Source organism: Heptranchias perlo, chromosome 34 (genome assembly GCF_035084215.1).
Source record: "Heptranchias perlo isolate sHepPer1 chromosome 34, sHepPer1.hap1, whole genome shotgun sequence".
Lineage (NCBI taxonomy): Eukaryota > Metazoa > Chordata > Chondrichthyes > Hexanchiformes > Hexanchidae > Heptranchias > Heptranchias perlo.
In genome coordinates, this window is record NC_090358.1 from 16,802,346 (window position 1) to 16,822,345 (window position 20,000).

Genomic DNA, 20,000 nt, shown 5'->3' on the forward strand with positions numbered 1-20,000 from the left:
ATTATTGAGGCTTCTTTGTGAATAATGCCCACTTGGTTGAGATATTGGTGTGTGATTTTGTCTGTGAAACTCTACCTCAGCAAAGTGGAGGGGAGAAAATTGGGCGAGAAAAAATACTTTATAAAAATCATAAATGGATTTGAACGGTTCTGTACTGTCCTCACTGACCCAACCAAACTTGACCTAAAGTGATGTGAAAGTGTTTATTGCATGTTGCAGAATCAACATCATACTGTACATAGAAGATAAAGCGCCAACAACTAAGGTCCAACTTAAATGCTCGTAGGGGAAAAGGTTGCAGGGCTCCGGGGAAAGAGTATGGGAAGTGGGACTAATTGGGCCGCTCTTTCAAAGAGACGGCACAGACACGATGGGCCGAATGGCCTCCCTCTGAGCTGTATGATTCGAAAACTTGAACCTACGAATCCAGTGCAATAGTCAAACGTGTGCGATCATCAAAACTTTTAATAAACATTTTATATATTTTAAACGCTCGGTGCTTTTGTGCAACAACACATCATCCCACTTCTTTGCAGCCCAGTTCCGCTCCATTCACCGAAACCCCGGGGCGTTCGGGCCCTTCTCTACCCGCACCCCCCCCCCCCCCGTCTTTTTTTTGTCTCCTTGCTGTAAAGTGCGCCTGCGCGGTTCAGGCGAAGGTTTGGTGTTTGTTCGAGGATTCGCCCAAGTTGCCCCTTTGGTTCATGTCGGCTCCGTGCAAACGGCATCGACTCCGGCCTCGGGGCTTAACCCCCCCAAAAAAATCACCAGAAATTTTTTTGTTTTAAAAATAATCAAAATTATTGGATTATTTTCGTTAAAAAATTTTTTATACCCGCCCCCCCCCCCCCCCACTCAACCAACCAACCAACAAAAAAGCGCTTTCCGCGTCGGAGTGAGATAACGATGCGCCAGAGCCGGGAAGAGCGCTGTGGTCAGGTCGGGGCCGCGTCGCTCTGCTGAATCTGGACCGGGGGTGTCTGGCAGCGGCTCTGCGAGGGGCGGGGGGAGGGAGTCGCTGCTTACTCCTACGGTGCCGGTCAGAGCTTGCGGCCTAGTCGCTGTGCGTGTCCCCCCGCCCTCCCACCCAACTTATTGAGACCTTCCTCTTACCCCCCCCCCTCCTCCCCCTCTCCCTCTCCTCCTCCTCCCTCCCCTTGCCGCCGCACCACCATCACCATCATCATCATGGCAGAGGAGCAGCACCAGCACCAGCAACAGCCGGAGCGAGAGCCCGAGCAGCAGTTTCGCAAACAAGAGGGCACCGGGGCTTTGCCGTCCTTGGTGCCCGGGCTGGCAGAGTCGGAAGCGAATGCACTGCAGCAGAAACTGAAAAACTCGATCTGGTAAGCGATCAGAATTGGGGCCTGCTTCATAAACAAGTCCTTGCCTGTCCCCGAGCCGGATATATATATATATATATATTACACAGACACGGGCAGATTATATTTTGTATTTCATGTCTGCTGAGTTTTCTTTGGAGAAAGAGCTATAAATTGCGTATTTCGCTTTGTTTTGATCTGCACATATTTAATATGTTTATGGGTTTTGTTGTCCATTGGGTTGGAGGGGGATGGGATTTTTTAATTGTTATTTAAAGACGTGCCCTCCTAGAATCTATATATAATATGCTGGAGATCACCGATTTTTTTTTGCATTTTTTGTATTAAAATGCCAAGACGTTATCTTTAGTGTCCTTTTTTTCCCCTCTCGATTAAGTGTCAAAGGGCGTATAAACGAAAATATTGGCGAATGCGCCCGAGAGCATTTATTTGAGTAGAAATTAGTACGGTCCAACTTGCTAACTTTTGATTTATAAAGATGTCCCAACATAGAAAAACGGGATTAACCTGAAAAATACTCCCAAATGTCTGCACTTCAAATCAAAGTAGGTATTAGTTGTGTACAGACAAAATATGTTTGTAGGTTTTGTTCTTCATACGTTTGATATTTTTCAGTGTTAAAAATTCAAAAATCTTTAATTGCAATGTATGTTTCATATTACTATCAATTAGTGTGATGCATTTCTTCATTCAACAAATATTGTCTTAGTCCCATTCACCCATCACCCCTGTGCTCACTGACCTATGTTGGCTCCCAGTCCAGCAATGCCTCGATTTTAAAATTCTCATCCTCCATGGCGTCACCCCTCCCTATCTCTGTAACTTCCTCCAGCCCTACAACCCTCCGAGAACTCTGCGTTTCTCCAATTCTGACCTCTTGTGTATCCCCGATTTTCTTCACCCCTCCATTGTTGGCCGTGCCTTCAGCTGTCTAGGCCCGAAGCTCTGGAGTTCCCTCCCTAAACCTCTCCGCCACCCTACCACTCGCTCCTCCTAGATTCTCGGTGGGCCAAAGTGTTATAGCTGTCTCATTTGAACTTGAAAATAAGTTTTTCCAGTTCTTGACTGGGCTGCCAGATGGAGCAGCTTGCAGAAGTGAAATGGATGGTTCTTGGCCTAGTTGCCTCTTCTTGCTTTGCTGAAAATACACCTAGTGGCTGATAACAATGGAGCATTGATAACAGTTTTGGAGTAGTTTCTGGCCTACAGTATCTTGCTCTTCTAAAGTGAGCTGTTTTAGAAGAAATGGTTTCAAAACAAATGTTGCCTGCAATTTTGTATCTCTGGCAGCATACAATATGTCTACTTGATGCAAATTACCTTAACTCCGGCGTACTTTACTTTCATATTAAACCAGGCATTTGAACTAAAATAAAAGAAATAATGAATCGGTTGAAGTGTAATGTATGGCCTTTTGCAATTGCTGAAGAAGCTGATACGCTGCTTCTGTTGTGGCTCCTACTTGCATATTCTAGGCTGAAATTCATGTATTTTTTTCATAGAAACTTAACATAAAAATGTTTGGGGGGGTGCGGGTTTACAAAAATATAAAATTTTCTTGCTGTCAAATAGTTCATTCGGAGTATCTTTTTCTCAATGATTGAAAAGAATAATTTGGCATTATAGACATAATGTTCAGGTGATATCGAGTCTAGGGCACAGAAACAGGCCATTTCAGTCCAACTTGTCGATGCTGGTGTTTATGCTCCACACGAGCTTCCTCCCTCCCTACTTCATCTAACTCTTATCAGCATACCTTTCTATCTCCCTTAAATGCATCCATGCTATTTGTTTCAACTACTCCTTGTAGTAGTGTGTTCCACATTCTTACTACTCTTTGGGTAAAGAAGTTTTACCTGAATTCCCTTTTGGATTTATTAGTCATGATGTGGAGATGCCGGTGATGGACTGGGGTGGACAAATGTAAGGAGTCTGGTAAGGTGTTGTAAGACTCCTTGGATTTATGAGTGACTATTTATCTTACATTTATGATGTCTAGTTTTGAATGTCCCCACAAGTGCAAACATTTTCTCGATGTCTGCCCCATCAAACCCTTTCGTTATCTTGAAGACCTCGACCAGGTCACCCGTCAGCCTTTTCTTTTCGAGAGAAAAGAGCTCCAGCCGGTGCATGGGATAGATGGCAATGTATTAGCAATTGGCTAGATGGTTCAACAGCATTGAGTAGTGGTGTACGTGGAGGTATTTGGGTGGCAGCTGGTTGTTTGTGGCACAGAGGTTGGTATTGGAACAGTTATTTGTTTATCTTTTTAAATGATTTGGGTGATGGAATTGTGTTTCAAATGTCTGAATTTGCAGATAACACTAAATCGTCTGTAGTGGCAAATAATGTTTATCAATGTATACAAATCCAAAAAGATCTAGAGAAACTAGGCCTGTTGGCAGAAAAGTGGTAGATGCAATTTGATACATACAGCAAGGGGTGTAACCTCTAAGCAGAGAGAGGTAATTCCAAAATTTTATTTTGGTCTTGGTGAAACTACATCTGGGGTTTAGGTCTCTCTGCTATTGGAGGGTGTGCAAAGGAAGGCTGTTGGTGATTCCAGAATTACGGCTTTCGACCTATGAGGAGAGATTGGTAGCCCTGGGACTTTTGTGTCTTGTAAGGAGAGTGAAGGGTGATTTGATAGTATTTAAGATTGAGGGGTTTGCAGAATTAGATCCAGATAATTTTTTTTGCAGTGGAACAAGGTCATCATTTCAACATAAGGGGTATAAAGAAAATGGGACGTTCAGGCAAAACTTATTTCAGTAAAAGAGCAATGAATGTTTGAAACAGATATCAGGAAAGATGGGGAAACCAAAACATTTTAGTTAAAATCTTCAGGACTAAAATAGGGACTAGATAAGATCATGTAAGCAAATAGGATTCAGAATTATTAGATTTAGAAATGCATCAAGGAAATCTTTTGGCAGTTGAATGGGTAGGGTAGATGGACCACTGGTTGACTCTTACCTGAAAGTCACAATACTAGTAGATCTTCTGTGGCATTGCCCATGGTAAGTCAGGACAAAGGGAATTTCCCTCAGTGTATTAGTGATGTATACCTTGCTATATAAACAGAGTAATTTTAAATGCAGGTACTTTAAGTAAAATTACTGATTTGTCACACTGTTTGTCTGACATCGAGTACTGGATGAGCAATAACTTCCTCCAACTAAATATTGGGAAATCCGAAGCCGCAAACTCCCTTCTCCAGCCGCCGACTCCATCCCTCTCCCTGGCCACTGTCTGAGGCTAAACCAGACCGTTCGCAACCTCAGCGTCCTATTTGACCCTGAGATGAGCTTCCAACCACATATCCGCTCCATCACTAAGTCTGCCTACTTCCACCTCCGTAACATCTCCCTTCTCCACCCCTGCCTCAGCTCATCTACTGCTGAAACCCTCATCCGTGCCTTTTGTTAGCGTTAGACTTGACTATTCCAACGCTCTCCTGGCTGGCTTCCCATCTTGCACGCTCCATAAACTTGAACTCATCCAAAACTCTGCTGCCCGGATCCTAACTCGCACCAAATCCCGTTCACCCATCACCCCTGTGCTCGCTGACCTACATTGGCTCCCGGTCCAGGGACGCCTCAATTTTTAAAATTCTCATCCTTGTTTTCAAATCCCTCCATGGCCTCGTCCCTCCTTATCTTGATAACCTCCTCCAGCCCTATAGCCCTCCGAGATCTCTGCACTCCTCCAATTTTTGCATCTTGTGCATCCCCAATTTTAATCGCTCAACCATTGGCGGCGGTGCCTTCAGCTGCCTAAGCCTTAAGCTCTGGAATTTCTGCCCGAAACTGCTCAGCTTCTCAATGTCTCTCTCCTCCTTTAAGACGCTCCTTAAAACCTCTTTGACCAAGCTTTTGGTCACCTGTCCTAATATCTCCTTATGTGGCTCAGTGTCAAATTTTGTTTGAAAATGGCTCCTGTGAAGTGCCTTGGGACGTTTTACTACGTTAAAGGTGCAATATAAATGCAAGTTGTTGTATTTGTGATGAGTGACAATAATGTCCCTTATGCCCATGACACTTGCCCTTGTCTCAGGTGCGAGTGTTGAGTTGGCTATTTTATTGGTCGACTGGGTGTGATCTTTCTGTCTTAAATGTCCTAGCTGCTGTGTGCATGCATGCTTATTCAACCATGTCTATTCAGCCCTTGACCTGTCCTGTTTTCCCCCAGCAGTTTCCATTTTGTTGTACACCTTAAAACTCTCCTGACAATGGTATTCCCACAACGTTGTCATTAGCACATGACACAAGTTCTATTATTTGCCACATATAGTCTCTACAACACAACATAACTCTTTGTTTTTTAAAAAAAACTGCTTTAACCTATGAACCAAGCTGCAACCAGAACACATGTTAGGGTCTGGTAGGATACAATGTTTATCTAAGAAGCTGACTTTGGTCTCTGTTTGATTAAAAATGTATTCATCAGGCCGCTGGTCTGTATCTTAATTTTGTTGACCACCTTCACTACAAAAAAAATTGTTTGCCTTGAATTGCATGAAGTGAAATTTTTCTTTCATACTTAATCCTCACATAAAGTTTCAAATGCTTTTCATTAAAGGTAGGCTGTTCTTAATGAAAAAGGAAAAGAATGGTAAGTCTGTGGTTATGATCTCTGTTTTCCCAGTCAAAGGAGGACTGAGTTGAGAGGGAAGGCAGCGCTTGGGGATAAAATGCAGTACACATAAATCTCCCACAAGCAAAAAGTCTAATATTGAACCGTAATCTCAGGAAAGGAATGAAGTGTGTTGAATTATTTTATAGAGTAGCAGATATCAAATTTGGTGCAGCATTCAACCCAACCCTGTTTAATTTTGCTGGTGTTTTACAATTTGTGACTAGCATGTTCTATATATTATTGTTTTGATTTTAATAAAGAGGGTGTGTGAAATTTTCAAATGACTACTTGAACTGTGAAAATGACTGTTCAAATGTGTTCCAGAGAGAACATTTTGAACTGTAACAGTTGTTCGAAGTGTTGGTGGTTTTAGACCTGGTAGTGGTGGGAACAATTTTGAGTGAAATATCTCACTGAAGCATTAGAACTATGTTAAAAAGTATTAGAACCATAGAAAGGTTACAGCATGGAAGGAGGCCATTTGGCCCATCAAGTCCATGCCGGCTCTATGCAAGAGCAATCCAGCTTGTCCTATCCCTGCAGCCCTGCAAATATTTTCCTTTCAAGTACTTATCCAGTTCCCTTTTGAAAGCCACAATTGAATCTGCCTCCACCACCCCCCAAGCAGTTCATTCCAGATCATAACCACTCGCTGCGTAAAAAAGTTTTTCCTCATGTCGCCTTTGGTTCTTTTGTCAATCACCTTAAATCTATGTCCTCTGGTTATTGACCCCTCCGCCAATGGGAGCAGTTTCTCTCTATCTACTCTGTCTAGACCCTTCATGATTTTGAATACCTCTATCAAATCTCCTCTCAATCTTCTCTGTTCCAAGGAGAACAACCCCAGCTTCTCCAGTCTATCCACATAGTTGAAGTCCCTCATCCCTGGAATCATTCTAGTAAATCTTTTCTGCACTCTTTCTAAGGACTTCACATCTTTCCTAAAGTGCGGTGCCCAGAACTGGGCACAATATCCAGTTGTGGTCGAACCAGTGTTTTATAAAGATTCATCATGACTTCCTTGCTTTTGTACTCTGTCTATTTATAAAGCCCAGGATTCCATATGCTTTTTTAACCACTTTCTCAACCTGCCCAGCCATCTTCAATGATTTGTGCACATATACCTGCAGATCTCTCTGTTCGTGTACTCCTTTTAGGATTGTACCCTTTAGTTTATATTGCCTCTCCTCGTTCTTCCTACTGAAATATATCACTTTGCATTTTTCTGCGTTAAATTTCATCTGTATTCGCTGAGCTGTGATAACATTGCTATGCTAGAGGCTGCTTATGGAACATTTATGCTGAGACCTGTGCTGTGTTCTGGGCTCAGTGTCTGTGCATCTGTTGGAGCTGGGCAGCTCCACTAGTTGTCATACTCCTATTTCAAAGAACAATATTGTCATACTCGTGTTTCAGAGAACCGTGTGTGTGCATTGTTGATTTTTAAAATACAAATAAGTGCACAAAAGCGCTTTAATCGCACTCACATTGGGAGGGAGAGCGAGCAAGGAAGCTATGGGGATTTTGATTGTCTATTTGTCAGTTTATATTGGCATGCATCTGAATTGGCATCATAAAGTCATAGAAGTTACAGCATAGAGAAGGCTTTTTGGCCTATCACGCCTAAGCTTGCTCTTCAATTGAAGTCTTCTACTCTAATCCAATTTCCATACACTTTCTCCAGATCATTTCATAGACTTCCATTTCAAATAATCACTCAGTTTCTTTTTAAATTATAGTTTCTACCTCGGTAACCACTTATGTAAAGAATACCATGTTCTAAGAGTCTACTGTGTAAAAACATTTCTTCTAAATTCCCCCTTCATTCTTCTTCTGATAATCCTGAGTTCATTGCACTGGTTAATAATTCGCCAATTGGCAGAAATAATCTTTCACTCTTTTCACATGTCTAACGTTTCTTGTACCCTCCGATAGGCTCCCTCACCGTTATCCATGCCCTCCAAATTTATATCATCAGGAAACTTTGATATAATTCCTCTTATGCCTTTAAAAGCCCCTATTATAGATCCCTAGGGCACACGATAACCACGTTTCACAATTCCGAAATGCATCCTTTTACCCCAATTCTCTCATTACTCCCGACTCTCACCAGGGTTTCTGAGATTGGTCACTTGTTGGTTGTATCTGTGTCTTTTGTAGTTTATGAAGAATGTAGCTCCCTTCGTACACTAAATGCTTTTGTTTGATCACTGCTGCATCTGACTGTTCAATAATGTGAATTTTTTGCACAAAACCCAATTCTGGGTTTCTCCACATAAATTTGGTTGGTAAGATCATTACCCTTTACAACACAGACATTCTGTACATGCAGAGTTAAAACAAGATTTGTGCCCTGTATTTGTAGTGAAAATCTTCACCGTAGGTTTTATTTGTCCACGGGAAGTAGGTGAGGCTTTCAGAGCCACATTTATTGCCCATCCCTAGCTGTCCCGAGAAAGGGATAATTGGCTGCCTTGAACTGCTGCAGTCCTTGTATAAATGACGCCCTGATAATGACATTTAGGTCAAAAACCTGGAATTCCCTTTGATGATGAAGGAATGGATATATGCCCAAGTCAGCATCGTGGTTTTTATTATTGAGAAAATTAGTTTATCGCACGTTTAGCAATTGGTGGACAGGTCTGTAATTACAAAGGTAAGTATGGATCCGGGAGGCCATTTGATCCATTTAGGTCAGACTTTCATAGAAACCTGCAGTCCCACCTGCACAATCATCATAATGTGCTGCGTTGTTGAACTTTTGCCCTTTGCTTTTGTGTTTCTAAGGGGAAGATGGAAATTTACCAACTATCCCTGGCAACATGAAGACAGGTATATCTTATGAAAGTTTAAGGCTGTTTAAATTGTGAAAGTGGTTTAGTGCTACAGGTCATTGAGATTGTGCAAATCTTATGATTTATCTCTTGCATGCTATGATGCTATGGCTGAGAGGTACTGAATTTTTCTAAACAGATTTGCTCTGCCATTTCATTTAAACAAAAGTAAAACTTTATTGCCTTATATTTTAAAAGATAAAAGACATTGGAGTTGAACATTATTTCTTTGGATGAAACATTTTTTCCATGCAGCATTGTAAAATTTTAACCAATTTAAAAAAAACATTTAATATGGAAGAGAGAGAGAGAGAGAGAGAGAAACAGAATGAAAATGTATATCATTGATCTAACATAAATTGAACCCAAATGGGAGATATCATGTGTAATTGTCCCTTTAAAACATTACATCCTTGTGCTAACTATGCAAGTCCTGTATCCCGAAGAACGTGCACTGCATATAGGCCATTGCTGTGAAATTTCAGCTAAGGGTGACTTATGTTGTCACTTCTGGCATTAGAACTTTAGAGTTAGGCCAGAACTTGAATCTGGAGGGGAGGGTTGAGAGACTCCCCAAGAGGAGGCAGCATTATACTGCTTCGATTTATTGCCACTAGAAGCATAATTTATATACTTACTTTATAAATGCTCAGTGGTTCCTTTGGACCTCCTGGACATTTTGTGAACTGAAATGGAGCTTATTATTTGAGAGTGGAGACGCCCCCGCAGCAGTCTTAATGCATGTAAAATTTACCGGCCAGTAACGGAGCTCTGTATATGTGTAAGCATGCATCTGCAGAACTGTTTCCTGGACCCAAGAGTCTGATTTGCAGTCTGGCAGCATAAACAAGTTGCTGCTGGCTGCAAGTCAAGACTGTAGTTACCATCAGCATCTCCCATCAGCTGCAGTTCTGCTGTTTCACACCAGGAAAAGAAGCTTTAATATTTGTTTACTGGTTCACTCTGTTAATAATTAATCTTGTAATCATTGTGGGTTCTTTTGCAGTTTCTTCATTTTTTTCTGTGTCGCTATAATCTTGGTGTTGATCCTCCATATCAGTTCCTTAATGAGATATGGGTCAATTTAGTCAGTTGCTTGATTTGTACTTCTGGATTTAAGTATTTAATATCCTTCCATTGGCATCCCATATGTACATACCCTATTGCAGAATTTGAGCCTGAAAGAGGGTTTGTTGTGAAAGTTACAAATTGATCCTGGGTGGGGTGGGGTGTGGGGGGTCTGTGCGGTGGAGAATGATGATGGTGTTAGCTGAAACTCCAAATACTACAGTGAGGCATTGGAGTCCAGTTTGCATTTGAACCACAACCATTTTAGCCAGATAAACAATCAATTGAAGGAAATTGTAGCCAGGCTTTGGGCTGTGATACCTAAAAAGTAATGGCCACATTCAGCTTATAGAGTGAAGAAGACATTGGTGCCTTCTACAGCTAATGCAACCTACTTCCAGCTCTTGATTAAAATATTTGCTGGCCAGCATTGATGGCCTTATGCGGCGGTGAAGACCTCGGTGGTCTGGCCATCCATATGGGGCTGCCTTCCAACAAGGAAGTTTTGACTTGTTCTTGAGCCGGAGAAGTGTTGGTCAGCATACTTTCTAATTCTGATTGTGCACTGACTGGCTCTTTGGCTGACTACTTCCATTGACATGGATCTGTGATGAAGGCTAGCAGTCTTAGAATGAGAGGCCTGTGTTCACGAAAAGAGGTTGAGGTTGCATGTCTCGGGGAAGTGGGGGGGGGGGTGTGGGTGGTGGTGCATGTGTACAAAACATTCCACAATTAAAGAAGGCTGCTTAAGAAGTCCATTGAAAGAAAACATTCAGTAACAAATAGTGCCACTTGATACTGTGGTCATATAGGTGTGTTTCTGTGAAGGCAACCTGGTTGTGTTTACGGAGGATATGCAGACTACCATACTGTTGCAGCAACCTTTGCAGCAATCCTTCCTGTCCTGTGTTAGCCAGCCCAACAGGAAGTGGGACAGATGCAATGCTCTGATGTTCAACCTACAGCTCTGATAACACTGCCCCTGTGCCACAATAAGAGTGGGAAGCTAGTTTTCCATCGTATGACAGTCCCTACAACTAGAGCCCCGTCAATGGGGGATGAGAATGCCTGTACTAGTAAGGTAAGATGCACGGAATGATGCCAGTAGTTTCTCATTTACAGTTATATATTATGTATGAACAGGATGAATCGGGATTGAATTAACATTGTACATCCACAGTTATCAATTTATTTTTAAAAAATCAAATGAAATAGTTAACAGCTTATTTTACTTGGACTAGGTATCAAATAATGTCATGTGCAAATACAGTAACGACCACCTGAACTATCTCAAGACTGATGATTTTTCTGAAATATGGATATCAGCCTAGTAAAATGGCATTTTTTATTCAGGAAACTGATAGCTTCCTACAAGAAAAAGGTGTTACCACTAAAACTAACCACCTTAAATTAGGGGTGACCACCTGGCACCTGCACCGTGCCATAGCAGCTCGTTCGAAATATCGGTTTATTGCTTAAAAGGCTATACGGTGCACTGTGTTTAGGAAGGCACAGCTTGTTGGTGTTAGGGTGATTCGACATAATTTGCAGCCATGACACTCCACAATGCGAGTTTCTGATATGAACCGTGCTGCTACTGAGGGAAACCAAGCACTGCTGCTGTGCAGGTAGATAGGAAGACTGTGGGACATGAGTCCACACCTTCAGGAGAGGAGAAGGTAAAATTTTCAAAAAGAACCCCCTACAAAACCTGTTTGTTTCAATCAGTATTGTTTTCAAAAACCAAAAGAATCCACAGTGTAGTAATTTGGATGATATATTTCAGCTGTTGAATGTATTGGTCAGGAACTAACCATGTTAAAATAATTTGGTCCCAAGACAAGATAACAATCAGAGGACAATATGATTCTGAGTTCTGTATATAATTAGTTCATCTCCTGTGCCATAGCTCACAGACATAAACACAAATTTTCTACTTGTTTTTCTGTTTGCCTTCCACTTTTTTCTGACTGGCTCTGGCACAGCATAGAAATTTGATTTGCTCAGTTTGTAAGTTTTGTCTTTTTTAAACCCCCAGAGCATGTGGCAAAATGGCAGTTAAAGTTGGAGATGGTGCTGAGTTGGGTGGTAAATGCTATCTGAAAGCTGCTGCAATATGCACTCATGGGAGTGCAGGAACAAGGCCTCTATCTCTGGGAGAGATGGTCTTTCCGATCCAGTATGGTAGCAACAGGAACTGCAGCTTGAGTGGTGCTAGCATTTTCAGGAGCTGCTGCAATATGCTTGGGGTCTGGGCTTGTTTTTTTTCTATTTGTTCATGGGATGTGGGTGTTGCTGGCGAGGCCGGCATTTATTGCCCATCCCTAATTGCCCTTGAGAAGGTGGTGGTGAGCCGCCTGCTTGAACCGCTGCAGTCCGTGTGGTGAAGGTTCTCTCACAGTGCTGTTAGGAAGGGAGTTCCAGGATTTTGACCCAGCGATGATGAAGGAACGGTGATATATTTCCAAGTCGGGATGGTGTGTGACTTTGAGGGGAACGTGCAGGTGGTGGTGTACCCATGTGCCTGCTGCTCTTGTCTTTCTAAGTGGTGGAGGTGCTGTCAAAGAAACGTGGGCGAGTTGCTGCAGTGCATCCTGTGGATGGTAAACACTTCAGCCACTGTGTGCCGGTGGTGAAGGGAGTGAATGTTTAGGGTGGTGGATGGGGTGCCAATCAAGCGGGCTGCTTTATCTTGGATGGTGTCGAGCTTCTTGAGTGTTGTTGGAGCTGCACTCATCCAGGCAAGTGGAGAGTATTCCATCACCCTCCTGACTTGTGCCTTGTAGGTGGTGAAAAGGCTTTGGGGAGTCAGGAGGTGAGTCACTCATTGCAGAATACCCATCCTCTGACATGCTCTCGTAGCCACAGTATTTATATGGCTGGTCCAGTTAAGTTTCTGGTCAATGGTGACCCCCAGGATGTTGCTGGTGGGGGATTTGGCGATGGTAATGCCGTTGAATGTCATGGGGAGGTGGTTCGACTCTCTCTTGTTGGAGATGATGTGGAGATGCCGGTGATGGACTGGGGTTGACAATTGTAAACAATTTTACAACACCAAGTTATAGTCCAGCAATTTTATTTTAAATTCACAAGCTTTCGGAGATTTTCTCCTTCCTCAGGCAAATGTTTCGAAAACATTTGCCTGAGGAAGGAGAAAATCTCCGAAAGCTTGTGAATTTAAAATAAAATTGCTGGACTATAACTTGGTGTTGTAAAATTGTTTACAATTGTTGGAGATGGTCATTGCCTGGCACTTGTCTGGCGCGAATGTTACTTGCCACTTATGAGCCCAAGCCTGGATGTTGTCCAGGTCTTGCTGCATGCAGGCTCGGACTGCTTCATTATTTGAGGGGTTGCGAATGGAACTGAACACTGTGCAATCATCAGCGAACATCCCCATTTCTGACCTTATAATGGAGGGAAGGTCATTGATGAAGCAGCTGAAGATGGTTGGGCCTAGGACACTGCCCTGAGGAACTCCTGCAGCAATGTCCTGGGGCTGAGATGATTGTCCTCCAACAACCACTACCATGTTTGTGCTAGGTATGACTCCAGCCACTGGAGAGTTTTCCCCCTGATTCCCACTGACTTCAATTTTACTAGAGCTCCTTGATGCCACACTCGGTCAAATGCTGCCTTGATGTCAAGGGCAGTCACTCTCTCCTCACCTCACCTCACCTCTGGAATTCAGCTCTTTTGTCCATGTTTGGACCAAGGCTGTAATGAGGTCTGGTGCCGAGTATACCTGGCGGAACCCAAACTGAGCATCGGTGAGCAGGTTATTGGTGAGTAAGTGCCGCTTGATAGCACTGTTGACGACACCTTCCATCACTTTGCTGATGATTGAGAGTCGACTGATGGGTCATCTGTGAGAGTGTAGGGTGGCTGGGTCTCGGGCTGTTTCTGGGAGGGGGAAAGAGGTTGGGGCCTGGTTGGGATGGAGCAGGCAGTCTGGCTGCATATTGGGAGTAGGGCCTATAGAATAGGAATGGTCATGGTCATGGTGACGGTGGTTACAAAGCGCTCTCAATTGAATGGAGCCTGGTCACCATACGATTGATGAATGTATTAACTGTCACATGTTTGCCATAGATCAAGGAGACGTCTGGGAACATCAGTATGTTAGATAATTACAATTTTTTTTTAATAATACTAGAGCATCTCAATTGGTCTACCTCAACTTGCCTACCTTCCTTGTCCCTTTCACTTCCTTTTCTCGCATTCCTTAAGTTTTCCCTTTTTGCCTTCCGTTCCCTGGAGAAAAATAAAAGCAAATTCTCTCACTATTTTCCTGCAACTCTCATTCGTTGTTTGTGTTGCTCTCTGTCTTTTTGTTGTCTTTACATTTATGACACTTTTCTCATTGCGATATATGTCTCTGAATTCATTCACTCACTGTGAAAGTTTCTGCTTTGTCTTTTCTTCGGTATCTCTTCCAATCTATCACCAGCACTCTCGTATATATTTGACACATGTATTTTTATCTTTTACTGTTTTAAAGATACAGAGCCAGATGGTAGGCAATATTTATTATGTTGGAGAAGTACCAGGATCAAGCAGGGAGATGCTGTCCAGAAAGTGGTGTAACACTGAAAAGAGAAAGGGGGAGGGGGTCTGGACTTGAGGTTGGAATGAATGGTAATGCAGGGAGTGGTTGGTCCTGGGGTTGGCACATGGGAGAAGTGAACAAATATACTGGGAGGCAGTTTTGTAGTAGGTGGTGCTAATTTGGGATACTCATGGGAGGTGAGGTCTGGGAGCCTTGGGTGCATAAGGGGATTTAGCATCTAGGACCACTCAACAGGTAGGGGTGGAGGAAGCTTGAATGTGGGGTCTGTCAGTGCTCTGCAAGTGGGGGTTCTGGAGTACCATGTAATGCTTAAGTTGAGGAGCACTGGGTTAGGCCCAGGATCTGGAGCAATTAGGGGATTGAAGAGGCTGTCAAGTCCTGTATAGCAGCACAGGAGAAGAAGGGGTAAGGGGTATAGTATTAATGGAGGGATCCAGAGGACAGGCAACATTGGGGTGGAGGGGAAACAGTGCCAGGTTTTATAAAACTAGGTGGTCGCTTGGGTTTGGCATTGAGGTCTAGCAGCACTGATAGCATGAGAGTCCCTGTGTCTGGCAGTATTAAGGATGGGGACCACACTGGAGTGGCCACGAGCACTCAGGTTGCAGTGAAAATGGTAGCAGCCATATTGGTAACAATATGGTGCATGTGCACATCATTGGACCACATTCTGTGCATTGGGGTCTAATTTTGACTGCAGAAAAGTGCAATTTGAAAATTGAAATTCCAGTCAGCTGAAAGATAAGGAAAGGACTTGCATTTATATAGCATCTTTCACGACCTCAGGATGTCCCAAAGCATTTTGCAGTCAATTAAGTACTTTTAAAGTGGAGTCATTGTTGTAATGCACACAACAAACCCTCAAATAGCAGTGATATTGCTGGCAATAAATATTGTCCAGAACATCGGGAGAACTCCCCTGATCTTTGAATAGTGCGATGGGAACTTTTAGGTCCACCTGAAAGACACGGCCTCAGTTTAATGTCTCATCTGAAAGACGGCGCCTCGCTCCCTCAGTTGTGCACTGAAGTGCTAGCCTACGCTATGTGCTCAAGTCTCTGGAGTGGGGCTTGAACCTACGACCTTCTGACTCGGGCGAGAGTGTTACCATGGAGCCAAGGTTGACACTGTAGTCTCAATTGTACCTAATGGCCAGATCTGCAACTATGTAGTGATAGTTGAGTTTAAGAAAATGCCTTTGTAAATGTTGACATACTAATTTACAATGCTAATCGTTGATGTAAAAGCGTGACCAAAATTCATGATAACAGGAAGTTGTGATTGTGGGTAGAAAGTGCACCCCTTACAATATATACATGTGATACTCCACTATTGAGTTTCTTCCATTCGAGGTTCCAAGTGTTAATCTTCTGATCACAGAAAACATAGAAACGAGCCAGTGTCAAATTTGCACCATTATTTTTCTCCACTCGCCAAATCCCACTCCTGTTTATGCCTATATTCTTTATCAAGCAGCTGTCTAAATCTCCTTTTAAAAGAATTAATGGACTCTGTTTCAATAACTGTTTATGGCAGAGAATTCCAAATTTTAGACATCCTCAGATTTTTTTTCTAACCTCACTTTTGTCGGATTATCTTAAATTTTTACCCTCTTGTTGCAATGTCACCAGTCAATAGAAACAATCTATCGCTATTTACCTTATTATATCTCCTCATAATCTTGAATACGCCCATCAGGTCACTCCTTAATTTTCTCAAAATCTGTGCTTTTCTGGAGTAAAGCATCCCAGCTCTCAGCCTGTCATGGCAACTAAGGGCCTTTAAACTTGGTATCAATCTAGTGGTGTTCCTCTGAACCTATTTCAGGGCTTCCATATCACCCACCTTATTAGGGGACCAAAACTGGACATAGTCTAAATGAGATGTAACCAATGCCTTGTACAATGATAGTATAGTATTTCTTGATCCGTATTTAAACGTCCTGGAATACATCCGAACAGTCCGTTTGCTTTTGCAATAGCCTTGCAGTACTGGTTGTGGATCTTCAAGGATTCACGCACTATAACACTGATCCTTGGAATATAAACCATCAGATTCCGGTGATTTCTCTACCTTAAGTTTGAATAATTTTAATGTCAGTTCTGTTTGAATTAGTACCTCCCTTCAATTCTGGGCACGATCACTTTTTATCTTCCTCTAACTTTTTTCCCCAGTTAAGTACTCTTGTCCTGGACTTTTTATTTTTGCTTTAAATTTAATTTTATATTGCAGTTAACTTCATTTTCCATTGGTTCATTATTTTCTACACCAAAAAACATGTTTCTCAAATTGGGACCTAAAAGATGTAGCACTGTTTAGTCTTTGCAGTTTGTAACTTAGGTAAAGAGAAAAGGAAACACTCGCATTTATAGAGTGCGCTTCATGACCTTAGGATGTCCCAACTGCTTTACAGTCATTTGCACACAGCAAGCTCCCACAAACAATGATGGGATAAATGACCAGATCATCTGTTTTGGGTATTGGTTAAGGGATATACGTTGACCAGGACACCTGGAGAACTCCTCTGTGCTTCTTCGAATAGCGCCGTGGGACCTCTTATGTCTACTTGAGAGGGCCTCAGTTTAACGTCTCAGCCAAAAGATGTCTTCTCTGACATTGCAGCACTCCCTCAGTACTGCACTGCCTCGATTATGTGCTCAAGTCTCTGGAGTGGGACTTGAACCCACAACCTTCTGACTCAGAGGTGAGAGTACTACCACTGACCCTAGGCTAACCCCTTAATGTATTTGATTGTTCATGTTTTTCGTAGTGTCAGCTTGACTCAGTTGGCAGCACTGTCAGCTCTGAGTTCGAAGGTTATAGGTTCAAGCCCCACTACAGACTGGATACACGATGCAGTACTGAGGGAGTGCTGCATTGTTGGACGTACTGTCTTCCGGATGCAACATTACAAGCAGGGCCCTATCTACTTGCTCAGCGAGATGTAAAAGATCCTACGGCACTATTCAAAGAGGAGCAGACAATTCTCCTGGTGTCCTGGCCGACTTACCAACATTGCCAAAACAGATTATTTTATCATTCATTCATCCATTTATTGTTTGTGGGACCTTACAATGTGTAAGTTGACTGCCATGTTTGCCTACACAGCAACACTCACTGCATTTCAAAAATAATCCATTGGTTGTAATGTGCTTTGGCATATCCTGAAGATGTGAAAAGCACTGTATAAATGAAAGTTGGTTTGTTCTTCTTTGGATACTTTTAATCCAAAATGAAAATGGCACACCTTTCATTTGAGTAAGTGTTTAGTATCTTGCGCAATAAAGTGTTAGCATCCTGTTGAATAAACTGTTGCACATTCAGACTACATTTTTCATTTAGTGCATTCATTAGCTGTCCAACCAGTAACACAAGATTGTATAAGTATTACCGGTCTTTATAATAACATAGAAATATTAAGCATGGCTGCAGTACAGTACAAATCCGTACTGGCTGATTTGATGTGGAAGTGAAGAATTTAAATAGTCACTAAACCATCTAAGTAGTCTGTAGCCACCTTTTAGAATCATAAAATGATAGAGCACAGAAGGAGGCCATTCGGCCCATCATGCCTGTGCCGGCTCTTTGGAAGAGCTATCCAATTAGTCTTACACCCCTGCTCTTTCCCCATAGTTCTGCAAATGTTTCCCCTTCAAGTATTTATCAAATTCCCTTTTGAAAGTTGCTATTGAATCTGCTTCTACCACCCTTTGGGAATGCACTGCATGAATCATAACTCGCTGTGTAATTTTTTTTCCCTCATGTTGCCTCTGGTTCTTTTGCCAATCACCTTAAATCTGTATCCTCTAGTTACTGACCCTTCTGCCACTGGGAACAGTTTCTCCTTATTTACTTGTTCAAAACCCTTCCTGATTTTGAAAACCTCCACCAAATCTCCTCTTGATCTTCTCTGCTCTAAGGAGAACAACCCCATCTTCTCCAGTCTCTCCATGTAACTGAAGTCGCTCATCCCTGGTACCATTCTAGTAAGTTTCTTCTGCACTCTAAGGCCTTGACGCCCTTCCAAAAGTGTGATGTCCAGAATTGGACACAATACTGCAGCTGAGGCCTAACAAGTGTTTTGTAAAGGTTTAGCATAACTTCCTTGCTTTTGTACTCTGTGCCTCTATAAAGCCAAGAATCCCGTATACTTCAACAGCCTTCTCAACTTGTCCTGCCACTGTCAAAGATTTGTGTACATACACCCCCAGGTGTCTGTTCCTCCATCCCCTTCAAAATTGTACCATTTAGCTTATATTGCCTCTCCTCATTCTTGCTACCAAAATGTATCACTTCACACTTCTTGGCATTAAATTTCATCTGCCATGTGTCTGCCCATTTCACCAATCTGTCTATGTCCTCCTGAAGTCTATTATTATCCTCCTCATTATGACAATTCCGAGTTTAGTGACATCTGCAAACTTTGAAATTGTGCCCTGTGTACCCAAGTCTAGGTCATGAATATATATCTAAAAGAGCAGTAGTCCTAATACCGACCCCTGGGGAACACCACTGTATACCTCCCTCCAGTCTGAAAAACAACTGTTTGCCACGACTCTCTGCTTTCTGTCCCTTAGCCAATTTCATATCTATGCTGCCACTGTCCCTTTTTAATCCCATGGGCTTCAATTTCGCTAACAAGCCAATTGTGTGGTACTTTATCAAACACCTTTTGAAAGTCCATATACGCAACATCAACCGCATTACCCTCATCAACCCTCTCCATTACTTCATCAAAGAACTCAATCAAGTTAGCCAAACACTATTTCCCTTTAACAAATCCATGCTGGCTTTCATTTATTAACCCATACTTTTCCAAGCGCCAATTAATTTTGTTCCAGATTATTGTTTCTAAAAGTTTCCCCACCACTGACATTAGGCTGACTGGCCTGTAATTGCTGGGTTTATCCCTCTCCCCTTTTTTGAACATGGGTGTAACATTTGCAATCCTCCAGTCCTTTGGCACCACTCCCATATCTAGTGAGGATTGGAAGATTGTGGCCAGAGCCTCCGCAATTTCCACCCTTACTTCCCTCAGCAATCTAGGATGCATCCGGACTGGGTGACTTTTCTATTTTGAGTACTGCCAATCTTTTGAGTACCTCCTTTTTATCTATTTTTATCCTATCCAAAATATCTGCTACCTCCTCCTCTACTGTGACATAGGCAATATCCTCTTCTTTCGTGAAGACAGATGCAAAATAGTCATTTAGTACCTCAGCCATGCCCACTGCCTCCACAAGATCTCCTTTTGGTCCCTAATTGGCCCATTTTGCTAATTTATTCTCATACTCATTCTTTGGCCCTCTTATTTCCTTTTTCACTTCTCTGTACTTTCTGTATTTGGCTTGGTTTTCTACTGTATTATGAACCTGTGATGTGGAGATGCCGATGATGGACTGGGGTGGACAAATGTAAGGAATCTTACAACACCAGGTTATAGTCCAACTGTTGGACTATAACCTGGTGTTGTAAGATTCCTTGTATTATGAACCTGACATTTGTCATAAGACTTTTTCTGTTCCATTTTAATCTCAATTCATCCAA

At 42.4% G+C, this 20,000-nt stretch overlaps 1 protein-coding gene across 1 annotated transcript in view; it reads left to right on the forward strand.

The window, feature by feature from the left end:
* The first annotated feature begins 683 nt into the window (after nucleotides 1-683).
* LOC137301848 (DNA-binding protein RFX7-like) overlaps nucleotides 684-20,000 on the forward strand; it is an 86,842-nt gene continuing 67,525 nt past the window's right edge. The window contains exon 1 of the mRNA XM_067971524.1: nucleotides 684-1,346. Within this exon, the coding sequence (XP_067827625.1) occupies nucleotides 1,189-1,346 (158 nt within the window). The 5' untranslated portion in view covers nucleotides 684-1,188. The remainder of the gene's footprint in view (nucleotides 1,347-20,000) is intronic.